At 35.3% G+C, this 23,618-nt stretch overlaps 2 protein-coding genes across 6 annotated transcripts in view; one reads left to right on the top strand and one right to left on the bottom strand.

Moving 5' to 3' along the window:
- Window positions 1–23,618, bottom strand: part of kek5 (kekkon 5) — a 164,590-nt gene that overhangs the window by 138,296 nt on the left and 2,676 nt on the right. For all 5 annotated transcript variants that reach the window (XR_011445513.1, XR_011445514.1, XM_070288124.1 and 2 more), the window contains one exon: window positions 21,324–21,405. The gene's annotated coding sequence lies outside the window, so the exon portion shown is untranslated. The remainder of the gene's footprint in view (window positions 1–21,323; window positions 21,406–23,618) is intronic.
- On the top strand, window positions 232–6,739 carry LOC121502142 (uncharacterized). Its single transcript, XM_041775058.1, has 3 exons — window positions 232–294; window positions 1,278–1,868; window positions 6,623–6,739. Exons 1-3 carry the CDS (start codon window positions 232–234, stop codon window positions 6,737–6,739), a joined length of 771 nt encoding a protein of 256 aa, XP_041630992.1.

Raw genomic sequence — 23,618 nt, 5'->3', positions numbered from 1 at the left:
GAATTTATGTATGCAGCACGCATTTGACGCTTTGTGGTCCAAACCGCAAGCCCTTCAATATGCCAACCCACCCACTATGGGCTGGCTATCAACCATCTACCATATACCATCCTTGGCCAGGAGGAGCACCTAGTTGGTGCCTGTTGGTGCTGCCAGCATGTCAGCGTTGATTATGGCCCAGGGCAACTTAAGACAAGCATCAGAAGGCGCTGCGAAAAATGGCATAACCATATGGGGGACCATCACCTTTCCGCCAACCAGCAGGAATCGCCTTTCAACCTCATCTACATAGGTGTATGTAGAATGTGTGTGTGCTGCTGTGTGTTGTGTGTGTGTGCCATGTTGTGTTCTGTTTTGCCCTAGTCAATGTTGGTAGTTTGCACCTAAAATAAACTCTGTTTGATTTTGAAAGGCCCCCGCCAAAAGTATTATTCTGAATTACGAATTGCTTTTGCTTTTGCTTCATTTTCATTTTCATTTCACATTTTCCCCCTTTTCATTTTCACCCATTTTCAGAGGACCCTATACATCCTATACAGTGTGTGGTTGTATTTATACATCCCGAAAAAGCGAGAAACGGAAAAAGGAAAAACCTTACCCGCACACGCCCGCAGGTTTATATATAGACATGCGTGTATTTTCGCATAAATACAATATAATAATATTTATGTGTTGATCGCATGAAATGTGCTGTATAAATTTATCCAAGCTCCTGTTCAGTGCGTTCAGTTTTCCTTATTTTTTTTTTTCGTTTTATGGCCATAAAAGAGGGACGACCGACGACCGGTGGGAGCGTTGGAGCAGCAACTCACTTTGGTGGCAACCCGTGCGTTTATTGCAAACTGTGACAATATTATTTTTTTTCCGGTAAAAGAACAAAAAAAAAACAGTGGAGGGGGAGGTAGGAGGTGTGTGTGTATTTTCAAACTTAAGCCATTCAGTGCCAAAAGAAAAATTGGCAGGAAATAGTAGTGAATGGGAATGTTAATGTTAAAATACTTACGCCTTCGTGATTTCCCACAGCAAACTTTTAAGGGAGAGTTTTTTTTTATATCGGGTAAACAGGAAATAAAAGTTTTATAATTAACTTATCAAAAAGGCAATCAAAAATATTACTAGAAATATTTAAAAATTGACTGGAAATGGCAGTATCATCAAAATAGGTTCTAAGAGTAATGGGGAAAAAATGAGGAAATTATATAATAACACACATTTACACGAACGGACAGAAGAACGGACAGGCAGACGGACAAATGGACGGGTAAGCGAACGGACAGAAGAATGGACAGAGGAACGGACAGAGGAACGGACAGAGCAACGGACAGAGCAACGGACAGAGCAACGGACAGAGGAACGGACAGAGGAATGGACAGAGGAACGGACAGAAGAACGGACAGAAGAATAGACAGAGGAACGGACAGAGCAGCGGACAGAGCAGCGGACAGAGGAACGGACAGAGCAACGGACAGAGGAACGGACAGAGGAACGGACAGAGGAACGGACAGAAGAATGGACAGAGGAACGGACAGAGCAGCGGACAGAGGAACGGACAGAGGAACGGACAGAGGAACGGACAGAGGAACGGACAGAGGAACGGACAGAGGAAGGGACAGAGGAACGGACAGAGGAACGGACAGAGGAACGGACAGAGGAACGGACAGAAGAACGGACAGCAGAATGGACAGAGGAACGGACAGAGCAACGGACAGAGGAACGGACAGAAGAACGGACAGAAGAATGGACAGAGGAACGGACAGAGGAACGGACAGAGGAACGGACAGAGGAACGGACAGAGGAGCGGACAGAGGAACGGACAGAGGAACGGATACGCAGACGGACGGGTAATCGGACGGACAGACGTCCAGAAGGTAATCCTCATCAAGAATATATATACTATATATTTTGGTAAAATAATTGTGTTATTTTTTAAGAAATACTTTCACACATTTAGTAAAAATTATGACCGCAATGGCACACAATCTTCAGCTAGACTTAATTATTACAATTTTTATCTTTTTTGTATTTTCCCACTCAAAACTCCTATATTTTCCACCTCGATTGTAGTATGGAAATATATCAACTAAGCAGCGCATTTTCTAATGAACTTTGAGGGGTAGGAAATGGGGGGAAATGCCGCTCCGCCAGGCAGCTGTCAATCAACGCTGCTGAGCAGCAAACAGAAGCAAAAAAAAAAAAAAAAAAAAAAAAAAAAAAAAAAAAAAAAAAAGAGAGAGAAGCAGAAAAGAAAACAAGAATAGTGTCTAGACTTCCCGAATGATCTTCATCAAGCCACCCAGCGGCAGTCAGTTCGCATCAACCGCACATCGTCATTCCAGCCACTCTGCCTCCTCCTCCTCCTACTCCTCCACCAACCATCTGGCTTTTCTATTTATATACACTTGCCCCTCAGGGAATTATTGTTATTATAATTATTATTATGGATATTATTAAGAGACTCCATAAGGATGCACTGCATTTCTTTTTTTTTTTTAAGTCTGTCATAAAGTTTAGTTAATTTAAATGCATAAACCAAGGGTATGCAGACATTGTGCTAGCAGCACTACTCTTTCTCCCAGTTTCATCTGTTTTTTATTACGCTTTTTCCAACCAAAACCCCTTTTCTTGGTCCTCCATCAATGCCTGTCAGTTGCCATCATCACAGAGACGAGAAAGAGTCCGCAAGTCCAGAGGGCCAGGACCAGGACCAGGCAGTTGTGAAAAGTGCAAGTGCAAAGCACCCACGGACAAACTCACACTCCCACTGACACGTGTGCATATAGAACACTTGAAGCTTAGCACTTTTAGTACTTTTACAATAAAATATATACCAAAAAGTGTACTTAAAAACCACAACCATTTAAGGAAAATCTATATTTAAAGGCAAACATAAAAGAATATTTCCTTTAGAGGTGGCAAAATATGTTCATTGCCTTAAAACAAATTCTCGCTTTAAAATATTATTAGTAAATATGCGAGCATAGCAAAGTATTATTACGAAAAATGTCTGTATCGTTATTAGTTTACAAATTGTGTCTGTCTGTGGCTTATATTGTCCAAGAGAAGATGTTTCATATATGTTTTGTTTGCTTTTGTTTACACACAACCTACACAAAAACCTAAAAATAATTAAATTTCTACCATTTTTTTTTTTTTTTTTTTTCAACATTAATTTCTCTAAATTGGCAGAGAAAAAAGAATCCAAGGGAGATGGAGTCTAGGCCATAATAAGGGAGCGGCATTCAAAGCGGCAAGCAAGCAGGAGGAGGAGCAGAAGGAGGAGCTGCTGGAACCTGGGGGAGAGACAGCCTGGGATCCCTGGTACCGTAGCTCTTTAGGTGGGTATTCATGGTACTGGTGTGTACTGCTGCTGCTCCTGCCTCTTGAATGCAATCAACGCAGAAAAATCATCTGTCCGTCGGGTGTCTGTCTGTTAGGTTTTTCATATGTGCGTTTCTTTTTGCTAAAAATTAAACGCAAGCCATAATAATGCGATTTATTTTCTCGGCTCGGCTCTCTGCTCGCCTCAACTCCTCCGCTCATCTTCTGCATCCTCGTCCCATATGACAACAATCGCTCCCTGCTTTCCGCCTATCGTTGTCTGGTTTTGGTCCCTGGTTTGATGGCAAAACTGGCAGCCACATAGGCGCAAACACGTCGCCAACGCAGCAGAAGCAAAAGCAGCTCCAGCATCCCCAGTAGATGCCTAGCATTATAAGAGGGGAGTGGAGCACTGGAGGACAGTGGGAGGACCATATACCCTCGTCGTCGTCGCATCTGCCTTTTGTAATTTTGTGCGCATAAAATTCACATTTTTCTGTTTCGCCACCAGACCATTTGGGCCGCCAGAGAGAAGCAAAAGCAACAGCAAGAAAAAATGAAGATACAAAATTAAAGACATATATGAACGATTTTTTAATGCAGCCACCAAATAAGAGTACCAGTATGGGGGTCAAACCATAAAAAGGGGCAGGGTTTTTTTTCTAGATAAGGTGGGGAATACATATATGTATATTTATAAAGGTATATTTGCTTTCTAAGGTTATTACTTGGCACAGAAAATAATCGAGAATGAAGGTTGTTTAGGGGAAACTAAGAATTTTTTGAATATTTGATGGGATATTCGAAATATTGTTTATAAAATATTATGAATACTACAAACATGTAATGGAAATTTTTATATAATAAAGAAAAGTAAAATAAAGTAGTAGTATTCAAAGTATTTTACAAAAAATATTTTATAAAAAATGTGTTATTAACAAAATTAAAAAAAAAAAAATATTTTTGTTAATATTTTATATTTTATAAGAAATATATATATTTTTAATATTTTATAAAAATATATTTTTTAAAAAATTATATAGCAAATATTTTATATACAAAATTTTATAACATATATTTTTTTTTTAATATTTTATAAAAACAAAATTTTTATAACAAATATTTTATAAAAAAAATATATTATATAAAAAATATTTTATAAAAAAATATATTATATAAAAAATATTTTATAAGAAATATTTTATAAAAAATATTTTATAAAAAATATACTACTACATTATTATACTTTACTTTATTATATAAAAATTTCCATAAAATGTTTGTTTCTAAAGAACTAACACTACCTACAATTTTAAATAAATTAATCATAAATTTTAAAAATAAAATATATTTTTGATATATTTAAAACAAAAAATCTCACTTCTTTTAAATTTCTCCCTAATATTCTCTCAAAACTCTCTTCCTAAACATAAAATTCTTTTAAATATTTAACAAGTAAACGTTCTTAATCCTGCAAATGGCTTTAAATATATTTTAAATTTCAGCTAATGTTAAGCCATTTTTATGCTAGGCCCAAACAGAAATATATATATATATGTATAAAACACACATCCTAGCCCGCAGCAACATATGTTTGCCGGGATCGAATGGGCAGTTTATTATTTTTATTTTTTTCACGCCCCGCAAATAAAGTCAATAAAGTGCCAACGAAATTTACACACTGAAAGTATTAATGCCGTAAGGGGAGAAGGCGGGGGTGTGCTGTGTGTGTGTGCTGTATTGTTCCGGAGCAGGAACATGGCCAATGATGATGGTCAGAAGGGGGACCCCCTAGAGGGGGGCCAAGACGGAGGACGGAGGCATTTATAATTTCCTGGGGTCCCCGGGTCTTCGGCAGCTATTACACTTGATTGTTATTTTCCCAACGCCAATTGCCTAGGCTGGAATGGAATCCGAAGTAGGCCCACAAAAGGCTAGAGAAAAAGCCCAAAAAAAAAAAAAGAAAAACGGGGCAGGGCCAGTAAATTACAAAACTGAAAAAAAAAGGGAAAACTGAAAAACTGAAAAACAGAAAGCTGAAAGCAGAGCGAAGTCGAGCCGAGTGGAGCAAAACAAAAGAAATGACTCTCGTTGTTTGGACTGCATACAAATTTCACATTAGCCCCGGCACGATTCCTCCTGCAACGATTACTCCTCCTCGGGGGCAATGGAGTTCCGCCGCTCTCAACGGTATATATAGTAATGGCCAACATATTGGGTCGGAGGAGACCCTGCTAGGCTAGCTAGCCCAGACATTCATTTGCACACCCATTCCACCCTCGTCCAGGAACGGGCGTTCATTCATACGTCAATTTGGTTTGCAGGAATCGGTGGGTTGATATGGTAGGGGGGTGGAGGGTGCTCTTATATAAAATTTCATTTAAATCCAATCGCCTGGCGGGGATTTGCATTATGAACACGCACACCCAAACGTGGCAACTGGTGTAATATCCACCCCCTAATATATATATATATATATTTTATATTATATATATATAATAAGTGCAACCACCCTCAACACTCACCCTCACTCACTGCCAAACATGCATCTTGGCGACGCATTTTCCATTTGTTCCCCTGACCCCATCTCCTTCCACCCTCCCTGTTCCTGTTTTGTTATATTCTGTACACTCGGGAATGTCAGAACACAAGTATATATGACATTCTATTCGAACAACAGAAGAAAATGGCAAGAAAAAATGAAACTGACTAAAAGTATGTACATTTTAATGGTAGAGAAAAGTTACTCGGCCATGAGTAATGATATGATTTATATGATTATGATGATGTTTTCTTACAGTTCTAACTTTAAGAAATGCATAAAAAAGGAGAGGAAAGTTAAAAACTTTAATTTTTGTACTTGAAACTGTATAAAAATACATTTTCTTAAAGCCTGGAATTTTTACTATAATTTAGGAGAAATATTTATTTGAAATTATAAAGAAAAAAGAATGAAACCTCATTAATAGATTGTTCCTGAATTCCTGCTTGAGAATTTTAATGTGAATTTGCAAAAAAAAAAAATATATATATATATATATAAAATACGTTTCTCTAAAAAAAATATCCCCATTCCTATAATTTAAAAGAAAACTTTTAAATAAAATAAATTATTTTTAAGTATTACGATTAAGTTTTCTTAGAGTACAAATCACTGGGTATACAATAGTCTGTCTTAATTTTTGCAGAATACTTTCTTATTGTATTCTCTTTGGCATCTAAAAGTCTCCCCCCTTGGATCGCCATGGGTCAAGTGCTGTTGGGTTGTTCATCCCCTCTGCCTTTTCGACGCTCCCGCCCCAAGGCAATATTGGCGCACGTGGTGCCTGCTCTTTGGATGCTCTTGGGTGCTCTTGGTGGTGACGATGCTGTTGCTGATGCTGCACAACTTCTACCCGAGACCAAGCTAAATCAACATTAAAATGCCAACAAAAAGCCCTGTAATTTGTTAAGGGGTGGCAAAAAAAAAAAATAAAAATAAAAATAAAAAAAATAATACCAGCAATACATGATTTCCAATAAAATCAATAAACTGCGCTGTTGATTTATTCAAGAAAAATTACCTTTCCAAAAGTTATTTCCAACAAAACTTCAATTTAATTTTGTCATTGTCATGGAAATAAAAATTGTAAATTCATTACATGGAAGACACACAACGCAAAAAAAAAAAGAAGAATTCATTTTCCTCTCGACTGAACACAGCAGTTTTGAATTCCAGTGTAAATGTTATTTTAAGTTTCTTGTATAGACTTTCAATTGGAATGGAATTTTAAGACAAATAAATACAAGAGAAATGTCTATGGATTTTAAATTAGATTGAGTTTCCCTTTTAACTAAATTTAATTCATTTTGTAAATTTTCATTTAGTATTTACGGTATTTAGTGGAATAAATCTTGGTTCATTGGTTTTATTTTGAGGAATTAAAAAATATTAAAATTTTTCATAATTAAAATATACTTTCTCTTTTAGTAAATTGAAATATTTCCTTTAAAGACCCAGATTTAAGCTTTTATAAAATAAAAATCTAAATGTTGACTATTTAGTTAGCTTTTCTTACATATTTACGTTTTCCTCTCCTTAATCAAAATATTCCCTTAAGAAAACCCATTCTTAGCCTTACGTTTCGATAAGATCCTTCCCCCGGGACAGCTTCATCAGGAGACGCTGCATCGCGTCGCCTTGCAGCCCCTGAGTTTCTCCCTTTTTTTTTCGCACATTTGTCTTACATTTCCAAGTCAATTATATTTGATGTGTGTGTGTGCTGCTGCTGGGTGTTGTGTGTGGGTTGTGCGGGACTAATGTCAGAGTTAAGCCTTGCCATCTGTCCCCCGCCAACGCTTCTACCTTGCTTGATTTGTATCTTTCAGCCACGGATTTGCTTGTACTATGTGCGTGTGTGTGAAACACTTTAATATATTTTCTAATTTTTCTTGGCTGCTGAAATTTTTGGGAAGGAGGTACAACAGAGTTCAGCAGCCAGAGGCAATGCCATCAAAAAACCAACCAACACTTTCCCATCCGCTGGATAAGAGGTGTGTGTGTGGGACTGGAGGTGCCTTCTGGCTCCTGTTGGAAATCTCACGACCTGATCCCAGGCCATCATCCCAGCATCTTGGCATCCAAACAAAATCCTTCCGAATTAAAGACATAGGAAAAGAGAGAGAAGAGCGCTTGTTGCTTTCGGTGGCAGAGTGAAAGTTTAGCTGCTCATTTGAAAAATATTTTCCTAGCCACTTGCCTTGTTTTCCGCCAGTTCAATGCTGATGCTGCCACTGCCACTGCCTTTGCCTTTGCCTTTGCCTCTGGCTTAGTAGGCAGAGCACGTAATTCAAATTTAAAATGTTTACAAGTCTTATATGGCAGAGCGGTAGCGGCATCATGTGCTTGATGAGACCCTGTCGCTATATGTATATATATCTAAGCTATATATGTATGCATGTCCTGGCACAGATCCAGAGATCCGGACGGTTTATTACCTGAAAATATAGATGGATGAATTAATTAGGGTCGTCGGTTGGTCGTAGGAAGTAAAGGTTTTCTAAGCACGGCTTAATGCCAAATCCATAAAAAAAAAAAAGAAGAGAACACTAAACGTTAATACAAATTTAAATTGAGGAAATTTTAAATGCGATTTAGCATCAATATTGTTTGCTTGTCATTAGGTCTAGGGAATTCTCGAGGTAAAGTTTTCATAAACATATATTTTTTGGTTAGCTAATGTCAGGTTGTGTAACATCATTGCAAGTTACGACTACTTAATCCTCATAAGAAATTTCTTGACTGGAGTTTATAACCAGGTTGGGCTTAGGTAAAGACTCGATTTGGTGAACTTTTCTACACTTTTAAAAATATAACTTCATATTTAAGAAAACTCGTTCAAGTTCAGTTTAGTTTTCTTTTTTAATTCAAGTAGAAAATTGCATTTGTTGCATAAAAACCATGGTGTAATCTAAAAATCTCACACTTGTGCATATATAATTCCCAACTGGTTCTAACCTCCCTGGAATTAAGTAACGGTTGCCGGCCCTAGAGAGCATAGATTGTGTTGGTGTTTCTGATATTACATGCAGTTCTATTTGTAACTCTGGAATTTAATTTTTTAAATTAATTTTTTTAATTTAATAATTTAATTAATTTTTAATTAATATGATACTATTTTTTTAATATTAATACGAATTTTAATATATATTTTTTTTAATTTTCTAATTTTACGAAACAATATATATTTATAGTATTTCAATATACAATTTATTTTTATTTTCAAAAATAAGAAAATTCACTTTTCTTAACAACAAGCTTCCCCCTAAAGCGTGTGCACTGTAGCATGTTTATATATCAAATTTAAATCCCATTTTCCCTCCGCTCACCTGACACTAGGGAACTCGTTCCAGAACTCATACACCTGACTGGAAAAGTGGCGGCAGTGGAAAAGTTTGCGCGCACTCAACTTCGACGAGTGGCTTAATAATCCACGCGCTAAACACTTTTAACTCGAATTTATGTTGCCAACTCTGTCAATAACTTTGCGGCTCTTATTCCCATCCCATTCAGCTTCGTTTGCCCCCGTCATCCGTGTCCGTGTCCGTGTCCGTGTCCGTCTCCGTCTCGGTCTCCATTAGCCGTTGTTAGTGTACATTTTCAGCTGCAACTTGCCTAATTTCTGTGAATGCATCGCCAAGTTGCGAAAAGTGTGTCGTGCAGACAACTCGGCCCTAAGTAGTTGATTGCTTGCTTGGTTATATCATCCCCCCAACAACAACAGTGGTCTTTATAATAAAGTTAAACCAATTTAAATATAAAAATATTTATAAATAATCTTTGAAATTTCTTTAATATTTATTTAGTTATTATCTTTTGTAATACTTGACAATTGAATATTATAGCAAGATCTTGTGATTTATTTTAAAATATTTGGGGAATTAAAAATACAGATTGTTTTTACTTTAATTTATATTATAAATATTCATTGTTGCTTATAAAATTCCCAACCAAGTAAATCATTTTGAACTCTTTATTTTCACTTAAAAATAAAACCAATTTAATTCTAAAAAATTGAATAGTAATCCCTATAAATAAATAACCACTGTGCATTGCTTGGTTGGTTGGCTGGCAAACAAATTTGCCGGTCTGTATGAAAATGAAACCGAAAATGAAAACAAACTCGGTATAGTGTAGAAAGAGAGAGAGAGGCAGTGACAGTCGCAGTTCCCACAGATGTTTCGCATAAATATAATGGAACTGGATGTTGTGCTGTGGCAAGGGGAATGCATATTCATGGGTCAGCTGCCTCTCTACTATGCCACTATGCTACTATGCTATGCTGCGCTCTGCTCCGTTCAGTTCGCTTCAGTTCAGTTAAGATCTGCCACATGGCGTTCGCCGCCGCCTTTCCCCCTCATCTTTGCCCAGCATTATTCCACATCATTCTATGCCTCGCCCGCTGAGTAAGATAAAAATCAAGAGCATATACAAAACGTGTATGTGTGCCGCAGAGTGAAATAGGTACATACATATGTGCTCTACACTTGAAACAAGTGCGGTAGAGTAATAGTTCTACCACTGAGGAGACATATTTGAGGGTTTCTCTTGTAAGAAATATATATATATATAACAAAAACCGGGCAGTCAACGACCCCCATATAAGGCGTAGTTTAAAGAAAAAACCATCCCTTTATTTAATTTCCTAAAACTCCTTTGACAATGCCGCCTTTCATGGCATTTTTGTGACAATTTTCTTTGGAAAAACCGGAACCCAGTCTTCACTTGTTTTCTTTCACAGAGAATGCACTCCAAATTATTCACAGAGCTTCACATTAAATTCAATTAGTTGCATTTTTTCTACTCATCAAAATTATATTAGCAAATTGTGATTTTATCGATTTTTTATTTAATTGGAATTTTTAGAAGAAAAATAATAATAAATAAATAAAAACATATATAAAAATAATTTTAAAAAATATTTAAAAAAAATAAAAAATAAAAAATAAAAAAAAAAATAAAAAATACAAAAAAATAAAAAAAAAAAATAAAAAAAATAAAAAAAATAAAAAATATAAAAAAATAAATAAAAAAAATAAATTAAAAAAATAAATAAAAAAAAAAATAAAAAAAATATAAGAAATAAATAAAAAAATATAAAAAATAAATTAAATATCAACAAAATTAACAAAAAAAATAAATAAATAAAAATAAATAAATAAAAATAAATAAATAAAAATAAAAAAATAAAAAAAAAATAACACAAAAATATTACAAAAAAAGATTTAAAAAATACAAAAAATATATACAACAAAAATATATACAACAAAAAACTATACAAAAAAAAATAGACACAAAAAAGTTACAAAAATAATAATTAAAAAAAAAAAATATTTAAAAATATACAGACAAAAAATATATTTTTTAGAGTGAATTGATTTTTGTTGATTTTTTAATTAATCGAGATTTTTTAAAAATAAACCGACAGTAAAGGGTTAATGCTTAACCTTATGTGTTTGACATTTTAATTAAAGTTTTAGTTTTAAGTATATAGTTCTTGAGATATATGTAAGTATTCTTGTTGAATTAACAAAATATTAATATTTATCGTTGGATTTATCGTTTTTAATATGATATTAAAAATATATTTTAATATGTAAACCTAAGTTATCGAAACGCTCTTCCTCCGTTTTCTTCATCCCTTTTCTTGTTTCAATTGATCTCCGCTAAACCCATCGATTTATCCGATAAAAATCACATATCTAAAATATCGATAGTTTCATAATTTAAGCCAGTTCCAATCCCCCCTGCTCTACTTTCCAATTATCTCCTAATCTTTGGCTATTTTGTGTCTTTCTTGAGCATTTTGTGTTTTTTTTTTTTACTGCATCGCCACACGTATCAAGTAACCCGGCTAGAGGCCATGCTTGGCCGCTTCTCTCGGTCGAATCGTGGCGTGGAGTTTGTGGCTTCCTCGGTGCTCCGTTTACCCCTCGCTTGGCTCTTTATCTGCGACACAGCTCTACTCACAGCTCACTACCCGCTGGACGGCGTCGTAGGCTCAGGTAGCTCGTGGCTAAAGGTCACTGCCGGAACAACCCCGGAGAGGTCTTTGGTCTTCTGCCTGGTGGCCTGACTGCCTGACTGCCTGACTGCCTGCCTGCCTGCCTGCCAACATGTACAAGCAAAAACACATAGCTGGCGGCGGCAACAACTATGCCAGCAACTAAAAGTTGTTCCATGTTCGTGCATGTGTCGAGAACGAGTACGAGCACTGGAGAGTGTGCGACTACTACGAGTTGGAGTCCCCGTGTCCATCAGACAGAACAAACATTTTTATGACCTAGGAACCATGGTGGCGGTCATGTGTGTTGGGATTTGGGGCTGGAGGTTGTGTGTGTGTGTTTGCAAGCGCTATATTTTCTGTTCAATTTTTCAAGTGCATGCGTGAGGTTTCACTGCTTCACATTGGTGTGTGTGTTTTCCCCTTTCATGTTTGTGTTTGGTCAGTCCTGATAACTACATACGTGCTTTTCCAGGATTGCATGTAAACAAGCCGGAATGACTGTGTGGGTTTTCTATACATCATTTTATTGAGCTCATTAGGGTACAAAGAAATCATATTTAGCTCTATTACTTATAAAGGTGTTGCTAAAGATCAATATTTATATAGATATTTAACTGAAAACCACACACACAGATATAGGACTCATTTCCCTAATGCTGCTTGCTGCTGCTGCATTCAATAATCAGAAATGGCAATTCGTTAAAGTGCAATGGGCCGCCTGCTTGCCTGACTGCTGCCTAACTCAATTTCTAATGTGCCTTATAATACAATTTGCAGGGTCCTTATTGGATGATTCAATATGTATACCACTGATTGGGAATGTCAAGGAAATTATATTTAAGGGTTAAAGAGATTTTTAAATCAAACTAAAAAAACTAGTATATTAATTTTTTGAATTTTAAGAACCATCTCTATAACCCTTTCTTTAATTACCTTTTAAAAAAAAGAAGTCTAAGTCCTTTAAATAATGCTTAAAATAATCCTACATTTATTTTGAATAACCTCTAATATTTAGTGGTATTTTTCTTTTTTTTTTAAGGCACTCGGTCTAATTGTTTCCTGGCTAAAACCGTTGCCCACAAGCACACGTAGCACTTGTGTGTAGGTGCGCTTTCGTACTCCAGAGGCGTAACATAATTTCAGAGAGCGCGCATTCATGAAAGCACCACCACTACTACTTGTGGGTGGGTGGGTGGTTTTGTGCACTTTTGGCCGTAATGTAGCAGAAGTCAAGCCTTAATTAGAACACAAGGAAATTCTTTTTGAAATTTTTTTGCAGCCACTGGCGCCAGAGTGTTGAGTGGTCCGTCTAAGTGCCTGATTACGACTGACGGCTGTTTAACTGATATTTTGTCTACATTTTGGGTTTATAAATATTTAAAAAAAATATAAATATATATATATATATTATTTGAATATAGCTCTTTAAAGTTACATGAATATTATACAAGAATCAAAATAAATAAAATAAAATACAAAAAAAACGGAAAGCCAATAGACACACATTTTGAATGTGTCAGTTGTTGGTAGTCAGTGTATCTGGCAATAAAGCGATTTCCCTTGTTTTCCCAGCAAATATACACACAGCAGCGAGTGTGTGTGTGTGTGTGTGTGTGTGTAGGCTGTAGTGTAATACAAGTATCTGTGCTCTCTTCACGTATCCTGTGGGAATCAGTAGTCAGGCAATCAGCATGTGCGTGGTGGATGTGGACATGTGAATGTGAATTTTGGTGCGTGCGGATGAGGATTCGATGCGGCTGTGCTCTCATTCATTCATTCATTCATTCATTCATTCATTACAATCTTTCAACGCTGACATTTTCGGTGTCTGCAAGCAATTTCCTAATTGTGGCCGTGTCCTCGCCAGCGTTTAATATTTGCTTTGGCTTAGAGCATCAAATATTTATGACCACAAACTGCCGGTTTTAAATATGTTTTGAGCCAAATTCCTTAGCATAACCATATTATTTACATTCCAAGTTAATTAACTAAGTTAATCTCATCTTCCCCTCCAGGGAATCCCCACCCTTCCCTTTGTCCCTAGTCATTCGACTTGGAATTCTGATTTATTTTCGTACTCACTTCCGATGGCCCGAGTAAAAATACTTTCGAGGAAGCCCAAATTTAGATGCAGCCCCCAACTGTATTTATGGAAACCCCTGAACTCTGTTCGAAAGATGAGCTCTCAATGGAGGGGTGGAATTTAATTTCACTTAAACCTTTCTTTTGAATTAAAAGTTTTAATTGATTTTACGCACTTACTTGCGCGCATTTGACGGAGCATACAATATTTTCTTCTTTTTTTTGTAAATATTATGGATGCGTATCCTTTAGAAATGGAGAAAATTCAACAAGCCGATGAGGGTTTGCTCTGCAGGATTTCTTTTTTTGTGAATTTTTATAATAAAATAAAATAAGTTAGTAATGAAAAAGCAAACTTCGGTTTTAAAAACACTAAAAAAAAAAGGTGTACAAATGAGTTTAAATTTTGTAGATATCGAATTTAGTATAAAAATTCCAATGCAAATTCAAAATTCAATTTTATAGACTTACCCAGCAGACAAAGAGCGGACTTGATGCGGATAGATCCGAAAAATGCCCGCGAAATATATTAAATACAGACAAATAAACAGACTTTTCGCATTTAGTTCTCAAAATGCGCAAAAACGGACGTGCAAACGGACGAATAGCGCGAGTTCTCAGGTTTCTAACCGATAATGATGTCGTAAAAGGTCTGAAATCAAATTCTTATTCATATTCCAAAAATTATAGCATTTTCTGCCACAAAACCCACGACAGGTGATTAACTTTATTATCGTTTATGATACGCAAAACTATCGTTTTCAATATCATAAACGAACGTTTTTGTCTGCTGGATAATTTTAGACACCTTTTTAAGGGTTTTAAAACACCTAGTGTTTTCTATAAAACTCCCAATAATTATTTCATAAATTATACATTTTTAAACTACATATAAAAAATATTTATAAAAGAAGCCCTGCCATGAAGAGGTTTTTCAATTGATATTATTTGAACTTTTACAGTTCTTGCGATTATTATTACTTTGCTCAAACAGAAAAAAAAACACTTGAGATCAAGGGTGTATATCCTGGCAAGTGTGTGCCTGAAGTTAACTACTTAAATGTAGAGCATAACGTATTTATTTATTTTTTATATATGTATATATATAAAGTGAACAACTTTTTCAGATAATTTCTGGCTGCAGACTGGAAGGTAGTCCTTGATGATGGAACACTACTACACCTGGCGTGCGCCCTTGCTGCCGCACACAGAAAAATCAAAAGCTTTCGCATTTCATCGGCATGCAAATGAGAGAGGGCTTTAGTTCTTATGTGTGTGTGTGTGTATAGTGTGTGTGTGTATGGTGTGTGTGTGTGTGTTTGCAAGTGTGCTCTTCGGTTGTTTGGCTTGGTAAGGATGTCAATGCCGATGAAGAGGCGATAGTGTTTGTTGGTTGGATCCTGGGGAATGGGTGCCAAATGGGCAAATCTGCATGTCCTCAGGGTTCCGTTTTAATTACAGCAGACGGACTATGGACGGACTACCAAAAAAGCCAAATTGTTTATCCGATATGTTTGGGGGGAGGGGAGGTGGGGGCAGGGGCAGCGGATAATTAATGAAGAAGCACAAAGCTTCTCCTCCTCCTCCGGCACTTAAGATTAATGACGTGCAAAAGAATTCGCCGAGTGACTGGAAATCTCAACAATTAAATTATTCGACTTGTCTTTATATACAACATACATATAGCCTTGTAAATTGAAATATCGTCGAGAGCTTGTGTGAATTATAGCATAAATAATAGCTGACAAGTTTCTTAACTTGAATTGGGTTTTTTTTTTCATAAATTTTTACTTGACAAAACCAGTTTTCTTCTTTACTAAAAGAAATATACAAGTTAATATTAATAGTTTAATCATTTTTATATTTAAAAGAGACAAATATTGCTAAAGAGCTTATTAATTATTTTTAAAACAAATAACAAATACAGCGAAACACACATGGCAAAAAAAAAGCCCCCCATTTTCTGCTGTATTTATTTAATTATAAGTTTTTTTCTTCTCCGAAAATCAAATAAAATTATCATTATGCCAACACAAACTGCAACTTTTTAAATAGCCTTTTTTTTGCCACTGAATAAACTGCACATTCACACAATGCAATCCTTGTACTCTTTGGTTATAGGGTAACATGAGCCAGTAATTTCTTTAGTGACTAGAAATTGTATATATTTATGAATATTTATAATTCATTTGATTTACAAATTTTTTATGAAATTTTTGAAGAGTAAAGAAGGTTTTTCAAGATCCATAAACTAAAAATCAGTTTCCAAAATCCCAAGAAAAATATGTTTATATAAATCTCTTAAAGATTTTAATTGTAAATAAATAAAATTTAAATTTAAATAAATACAAAACTCATGCATAATTTTAGTACCTAGCTAAATTTATATTTAAATTACTTTTAAATATTTTGTTTCACCATATCTTGACCCCCTCAAAAACGTTTTACCTTTTATGTTAATAAAGCGTATATTTTGCTTTTATAAAATTAAATTAACTCACTGTACAAAAGGATAAGCACTATTATAAATTAGTCGTTTAGTTGGTGGTCTATCCTACTTGGCACACCCCCTTAACCCCCCCGTTATTTTGCCCGCAGTGTTGGCCTGGCCAACACCTTGGTGGTCAGCGTGTGTGCGGTGTGCGTACCGAGAAAACCAACAGCTGACAGCCGGAGACGCGGAGAGCACACGCTCCGAAACAGCTGCTAGCTGTGGCTATGATAAATTAACATAAGATTAGCGATCAGCAGTGCCGGCACACACACACACACAAAAGTAGAGGGGAAAAACACAAAAACTAAGGCCGAAGCACGGCAGGAACCGTGGCAGATTAACGTGAAACAGGGGGGCATAAATGAGTAATGTGCACAAAGCGGCAAACCCACATGTGAATTGAAATTAAAAGGACAACAGATAAGACACACGCACCGCTGTGAGTCTCCCTCGAGCTCCTGTGAGTCTACCATGGCACCATTTCCCCGCATATCCTGCGGCCAAAATGTAGTGTGTGTGTGTGTGTGTGTGTGTGTTTGTGTATCCTGGCGACCGTGTGCAAATCGAGTGGGTCTTGAACAATTAAAGGAGTGAGGTTTTTTGACTGGCGAACGTAATCTAGGGACACTTTTAAAATCACAGTTGACCTTCTGCACTTGGGGATTACACATTATATATATAAATAAACACATATATATATTATATAGTCAAAAACAAACAAATTCTAACTTAAGGCTTTCAAGAATCTCTTTAGTTTAACTTAAATAAAAGTCCATCTGTTAAGAATTTCATGAAAAAGATATAGTTTATAAGATTTTAAACCATTTTCTAACAATTTATCTGGTAAATGTTATATTTTTTATTATATACTAATATAAACTCTTTAGCAAACCCACTGCAAATCTATTTATATTATTTAACCAAGAACAAAAGTACAACTATAACATTTTAGGCTAACAAATTCCACCATTAGTTGAGGGCTTAGTTACAACATTAGTCTGCTAGGGCATTTAGAGTGTATTTTAGGCTGTGTAGAAATAACCAATAATGGCCAAAAATGGAACATCAAATATAGTGGTAGGCATTTTGATCCACTGTGCACACACACACACACACACACATACACAGAGACACTTGTCCCAATTATTTGCCACGAAGGTGACGATGACGATGATAGGCGTCACAAGGTACATACAATGCGGATACGGTTGTTTGCTGGGCGGAAAAGAAGGAGGAGGAGTGGTGGTTGTGCTTCTGTCATCACCATCGGAACGATACTCTGGAAACATTTTCATTGCGATTGCCGTTTTGGCCCTTGTCGTGGAGCAATGGAACCGAGAACGAACGACTCTTGCACTTTCGATTGGGTAATGGGTGTGTGGGGGGAGCACAGCAAAGATGCCGAGAAGCAGGGGGACCTGCTTATCAGATGACAAACATCACCCAGGCACACACACACACACACACACACACAAACACCCAGCGAGTCGGGCAAACCGCTCACTTGGCAAGTTGGGGTTACTGTTATCTTATTACTTATTGATTTTGTGTTATCAGCTAAAGGCGTCGTCGGCAACCAGAGGGAAGAGCTCAGCCGCAAAACATGGAATATGCCAGGCAAAAGAACACACGTGCACCGTAAGAAAAATCAAAACAAACCTCAAAGAAATACATTACCAAATCTCAGATAGAATGCCAAAGAAGGTAAAACATTTCCACTCCATTTTGGGTTATAGTAATTCCACCTGCAAGCTGTATAATCTCTATAAAAAAAAACCAAGTTACTCATTCAGCTAACCAGCTAAGTAAACCTTATCAAAAATAAACATTTTTCGCAATAAAAGCACGTAAAACAGCAGCTGCTTATTCATTAAATTATCAAAAAACAAAAACTAAATGTTGCATTGTTTAAGACATGTTCATTTTACATGTTATATTTCCCTTAATGAAAATCTTCTATAAAACAAAAATAAATTTTAAAATTGATGAATAAAGCTGCTGATTGGACACCTCAATAAACTCAATTCCCATACTCTCTTGGCTATTTAAATATTACGATTCCAGTCAGTCGTTTTATGAATTGAATGACTTATTTTTTATTTGCAAAAATTCATGACGCAGCGGCTTGAAAAAACAAAATAAATAAAAAATATAAGGCTGGTTTTTCGGTTTTTTATGAGCGTGTGTTGTCGATCGTTCCGATGCCTCGCACAAGATTAACTTGGCCGATTTCAGCAACAAACATATATACATATATACACAGACACATATACATATGTATATAATAAAAATATTGCCTGCAACAAAGAGGTGGGTCTGTTCAAAGTTTCTCCACTCTGACTGACTGCGCTGATGTAATGCTAAATAGTTATATCTGTAGTCCAAATATAAAATTCATGTTCACATTGGCACAAATTTGCATTCAAGGAGAGTGTTAGCCAGTTAATATCCACTACAAGTGCAGTCTACAGATTTTTTGTTATAATTTTTAAATGATTTAAAATACATTTTAAGCGGTAAATTTGGTTTTTATTCAATGGAGTATTTTTTTTTTTATTAAATGATTTCTAAACAACTAATAACCGCTAATTTAACATTTAAACAACATTTAATTTTTTGAAATTTTTAAAAAAATTTGGAAAAATTGTTAAAAAAAATAATTGGACAAATCAAAGTTTTAAAAAACAATAACTAAGTCAAAAAAACATTAATTTCATTTCGGAAAGCGGTTTTATGTTAGTTTTTATAAGGTTAACAAATCTGCTAACTTTATTTAACATCTAAAAAAATTAAATTTTTTTTTCCAAATTTTGATAATATTAACGATTAAACCCCTTAAAAAATTTTGAAATTTTTTTTTTTACCGGATATAGCTAGATTGACTCGTCTTGTGATGCTGATTAAGAATATATATGATTTATGGGGTCGGAAATGACTTCTTCACTGGATTGTAAACTTTTGACTAAGATTACTACATTTTAATATTGTTTTGAGCAACCTTTAATGAAATTATATTAATAAGTAATATTTTATTTTATTTTTTATTTATTAAACTCGAATTTAATTGCAAATTCTAATAAAACCCACCCAAGTTGCAAAAGCAAGGTAATTTTTATATGTATAATTTTTCTTTCTTTTTTTTTGGCATGAACAACTGCCATTTCACGGCGGAAAACAACAATAACAATAACAACAACAATACTACAACTACAACTACTGCCAGACAACTGCTACTTTCTGCTTGGCTTTGCCAAAAAAAAAAAAATCAAAAAAAATTCCCTTGAGTTTGTGTTTCGTGTCCAAAGTTTGTTATTACATTAAAACATTATAATGGTTTGTGGCTTAGAACGGAGGAGGATGAAGACGAGAGCGCACAGCCAATGCCACCGGCTGACTGTTGTTGCGATTCAAATGAATATAAATCATTTCGATTCCGTTCTGTTTTATATCGAAGACACTTTGGGTGACACCATATTTGTCAAATGACGTTTAAATTTATGAGCAGAGGTTATACATATTTCAACATACTTATGTACATATGTATGGTCCCACGCCCAAGTGTAAATATATATGTAAATGTGAATGTACAAATTTACCTTGCAACGCCATGACAGCATGAAAATGCACAGTAGACTTTAAATGAAAATACATATAGCGTTGTAAAAAGTAGCACCTAAGCGCGTATTTGCAATTTCACAATTTGTTCAGTGAAACGACGGATTTGCATATTTATGCTGGGACTTGGCAAAAAAAAAATACAAAAAAAAAATACACTATCAGACAGTTGTAAAAAATAAAAACATTGACATGCGAGTTTTTTAGAACAGGAATGTACTCAAAAACATGGATTGCTATTCAGAAATAATACAAATTCATGTTATCGATAATTTCGATTTACCAACAAAACAATTTTTAATTAAAAAAAGTATCAGAACGTTGAAGAAAACCATTTTAAAATAAGGAATGTATCTTTATCTTTAGAAAAGTAACAAAATATCAAAATAAAACCCATATAGCGTTAAAATCGATTAAATATCGAAGAAAATAAAGTTGAAATAACTCACTAAAAATTGGTATACTTATTCTTACATACTAATTATTATTAATTTTTCAAGTGACCCAAAAACAAATATACATAACATAAATAAAGAAATAAATCTGGATTTAAAAATATCACATTTCCCGGTTGTTATCGATATTTGTTGCCTTTATTACAAATGTGTGGTGAATCAATCTGAAAACTTTGTCATGCCGCCTGCCTGCCCGCCCGCCTGCCTGCCTGCATTGAGTTCATTTGCATGACAAAACCCCCTCTCTCCGACTTCGGAATCGGTCGTACGTTATCTGTATCACATGTGCGTGTCCAATGTGAAGTTCAATAGCCCACGCTCGCTGTGTCTCAAGTAAGCGACACTCATCCATAAAGCATTTGGGTCTAGACAACAATATTTTCAGCGTTACTTGATATCCCATAAGTGCATAAACATTGTCTACCTGCGGAACTCGGATATATGAATATGTGTATAGTAATATGGACACGATATCGCCGTATCTGGGCCACCATCTCGTTATCTATTTCTATTTATGAGTCCATTCGAGCGTTTAACGATCGTTTAGTAACCAATATCTATTGCACTTAGTGCATATTTTTTTTCGCACGTAATGAAAGCAAAAACAAAGTACTAGTTGTGGTTAAAATGGTGTTATTTACACTAGCTATTCAAAATTTGGGGAGGATTATTTGTCTATAAAGTCAGTATTTTAACTAAAATATTTAAAAAAAATTCTACAATAACTAAAACACATTTTCATTAAGTCAGAACTAATTTCTTATTCATTTTCTCAATAATAATTAATTAATTAAACCATATTTAGTCACTTACCTTATTTGAGACTGATGAGCATTGTGAGCGTTGAAAATAATCCTTTTGTTTTCCACAGTTTTCGTCTTAATATTGGTGACATCTGTACAAAAAATATGTTGTATATAATTATTAAAATATGTGAGAATATAAATATTTTTTATTTTTTAATTAAACTTATTTTAAAAATTCTGCATACATCTTTCTTAAACCGATTTAAATGAAGTACATATTTCATATTATTTCTTGCAGTGCTGAGTAAAAATAAAGTTCCCACTAGGTTCGATTCGAACCGATATTTCAAACATCAGTCAAGCTCGAACGCTGGCCATCAACTCGAACTCCAACTCCAACTCCAACTCCAACCTATTGATCATCAGAAAAACACGAGCAACGAGAGTGAGGCGAGAAAGAGAATGTAGAACAAATAAGCATAAAAGGAGTAAACAATGATGCAGCCCCAATAAGAGGAGCATAAAGAAAGAGAGGCTAGCAGAGAGAGAGAGAAATAGAGAGAGTGAGCAAGTGAGTGGATGGCGTAGGCGAAAAAACATAACATGTCAGGAGAAATATAAACACAAAAGAAGAAGCGTCTTAATAAAATCAATCAAATATGGATTAAGTCTAGATCCCCATGAAACTTTGAGTTATTTTTGGTATATTTCACAATATCTGAAATATTTCTTCATATTGAAATCTTGCTTTTATTTAAAAGTTTTTGAGAATATGTGTAAGTTTAATTAACGGAGGATAATAACCAAAAATTTAAGATGATCGAGTTCATTTAAATACAATTTGTATGCCTTTTTAAACAATATATTTCAATAAAAATTTAAAATTATTAAAAAATGTCAAACTCACAGTTAAGAACAATTCTTCTTTTAAGTTAAAATAGACTTTTATTTTTTTAATCCCTTAGCCGATGCTTTAAGCCATGTTTTATATAGAGATGGAGCATGCACTCTATTATAATGGTCTATCCCAGGAGCTATAATATTTCCAGTATTTTAAATATGCTGTGAAGATTCTGATTTCTTCTCTAATAATTTAATATATAATATTAATTTGTAAGAGAGCAAAATCATGTTACTATTCTTAGAATAATAATACTTCAGTTGTCGATTTTTTATTGGCTAAAAGTTAACTTCAAGTCTTGTTTTTTTTTTAATATTCCTCTCTTTTAATGATAAGTACTTCATACTTGAATTGAACAAAATTCAAAAGCTTAAGCTGTATAGCTGACTTTGGCATAGACATTTTCTATTATTATCGCACCACTTCGATCAGGAAGCAAGTAAGATGGTCAAACTGTACTGCCTTAAGGCCAACACCAATGCAAACCAGTAACACCAACACAGCAATCCTTCATCCAAGCTTCTCAACAACTTCCCAGCTTGCCAGCTTCTCAGCCCCTTGTCGAGCTTGGCCCCAAACTCCATTCGAGAAACTCCGGCCAGCCTTTCCGCTCGGACCATAATCGTTGTCGAAACTGGTTTTTTTCGTGGAGTTGTTCTTCTGGCTGCCGATGCCCCGATGCTGATGGCTGCTGTTTCTGTTGCTGCGGTTGTTGCCACGGTTTTGTGGTCGCTGCCTGCGTTAGACTTAACGCTAACCCCTGCCCCAAAAGCAAAACCAAAGCCAAAATCAAAACCTAAACAAAAAAACTCCACGAACTCAAATCATTACAAAAAAAAAAGAGCTCATGGCGCGATCAGGGTTCGGTAACGACACAGTTTCCAAGGAGACAAAGACCAACATCCGGGCTCCTACTACTAAATAACACTTGGTAACTAAATCTAACAAGAATATAAATGTTAGATTTATATATGTATTTATATAATATATTTGTGATAAAAGAAACTGAAAAAATATTTAAATTATTGAATTTTGAAACTGCATTTTCTCACATAAACTAAGGTTTAACCTCTCGTTTTATTGATAAATACAATATCTTTAGGCTTTAACATGAATCATGATCACCGATCTTTGATCTTTTCTGGATTTTTTCCAGTTGAATTCATTGACAGTGCCCTGTGTACACTCTTTTTCCAGTACCTAACGGTTTTTTTTCTGCGTCCAAGTATTTACCCGCCCCTTCCTTACCCACCCGCTCCCGCTGTCGCCACTGTGCGTGCGTGTGATTCCTGCTAATCGCTTTGTTTTTTGGCATGCTTTTTTCGGGACTCTCGGCTCAACTCGCTCTTCTTTTCACCTGCGTGCAGTTCTCGTTTCGCCCAAAGATAAATTCATTAACAAAAAAAAAGTTCCGCGCCAAAAACACGCACTTACACAGTCGCCCCACGCACACACACACAC

Source organism: Drosophila kikkawai, chromosome X (genome assembly GCF_030179895.1).
Source record: "Drosophila kikkawai strain 14028-0561.14 chromosome X, DkikHiC1v2, whole genome shotgun sequence".
NCBI lineage: Eukaryota > Metazoa > Arthropoda > Insecta > Diptera > Drosophilidae > Drosophila > Drosophila kikkawai.
The sequence above is the reverse complement of the archived record's forward strand: the minus strand, read 5'-3'. Positions and strand labels throughout refer to the sequence as shown.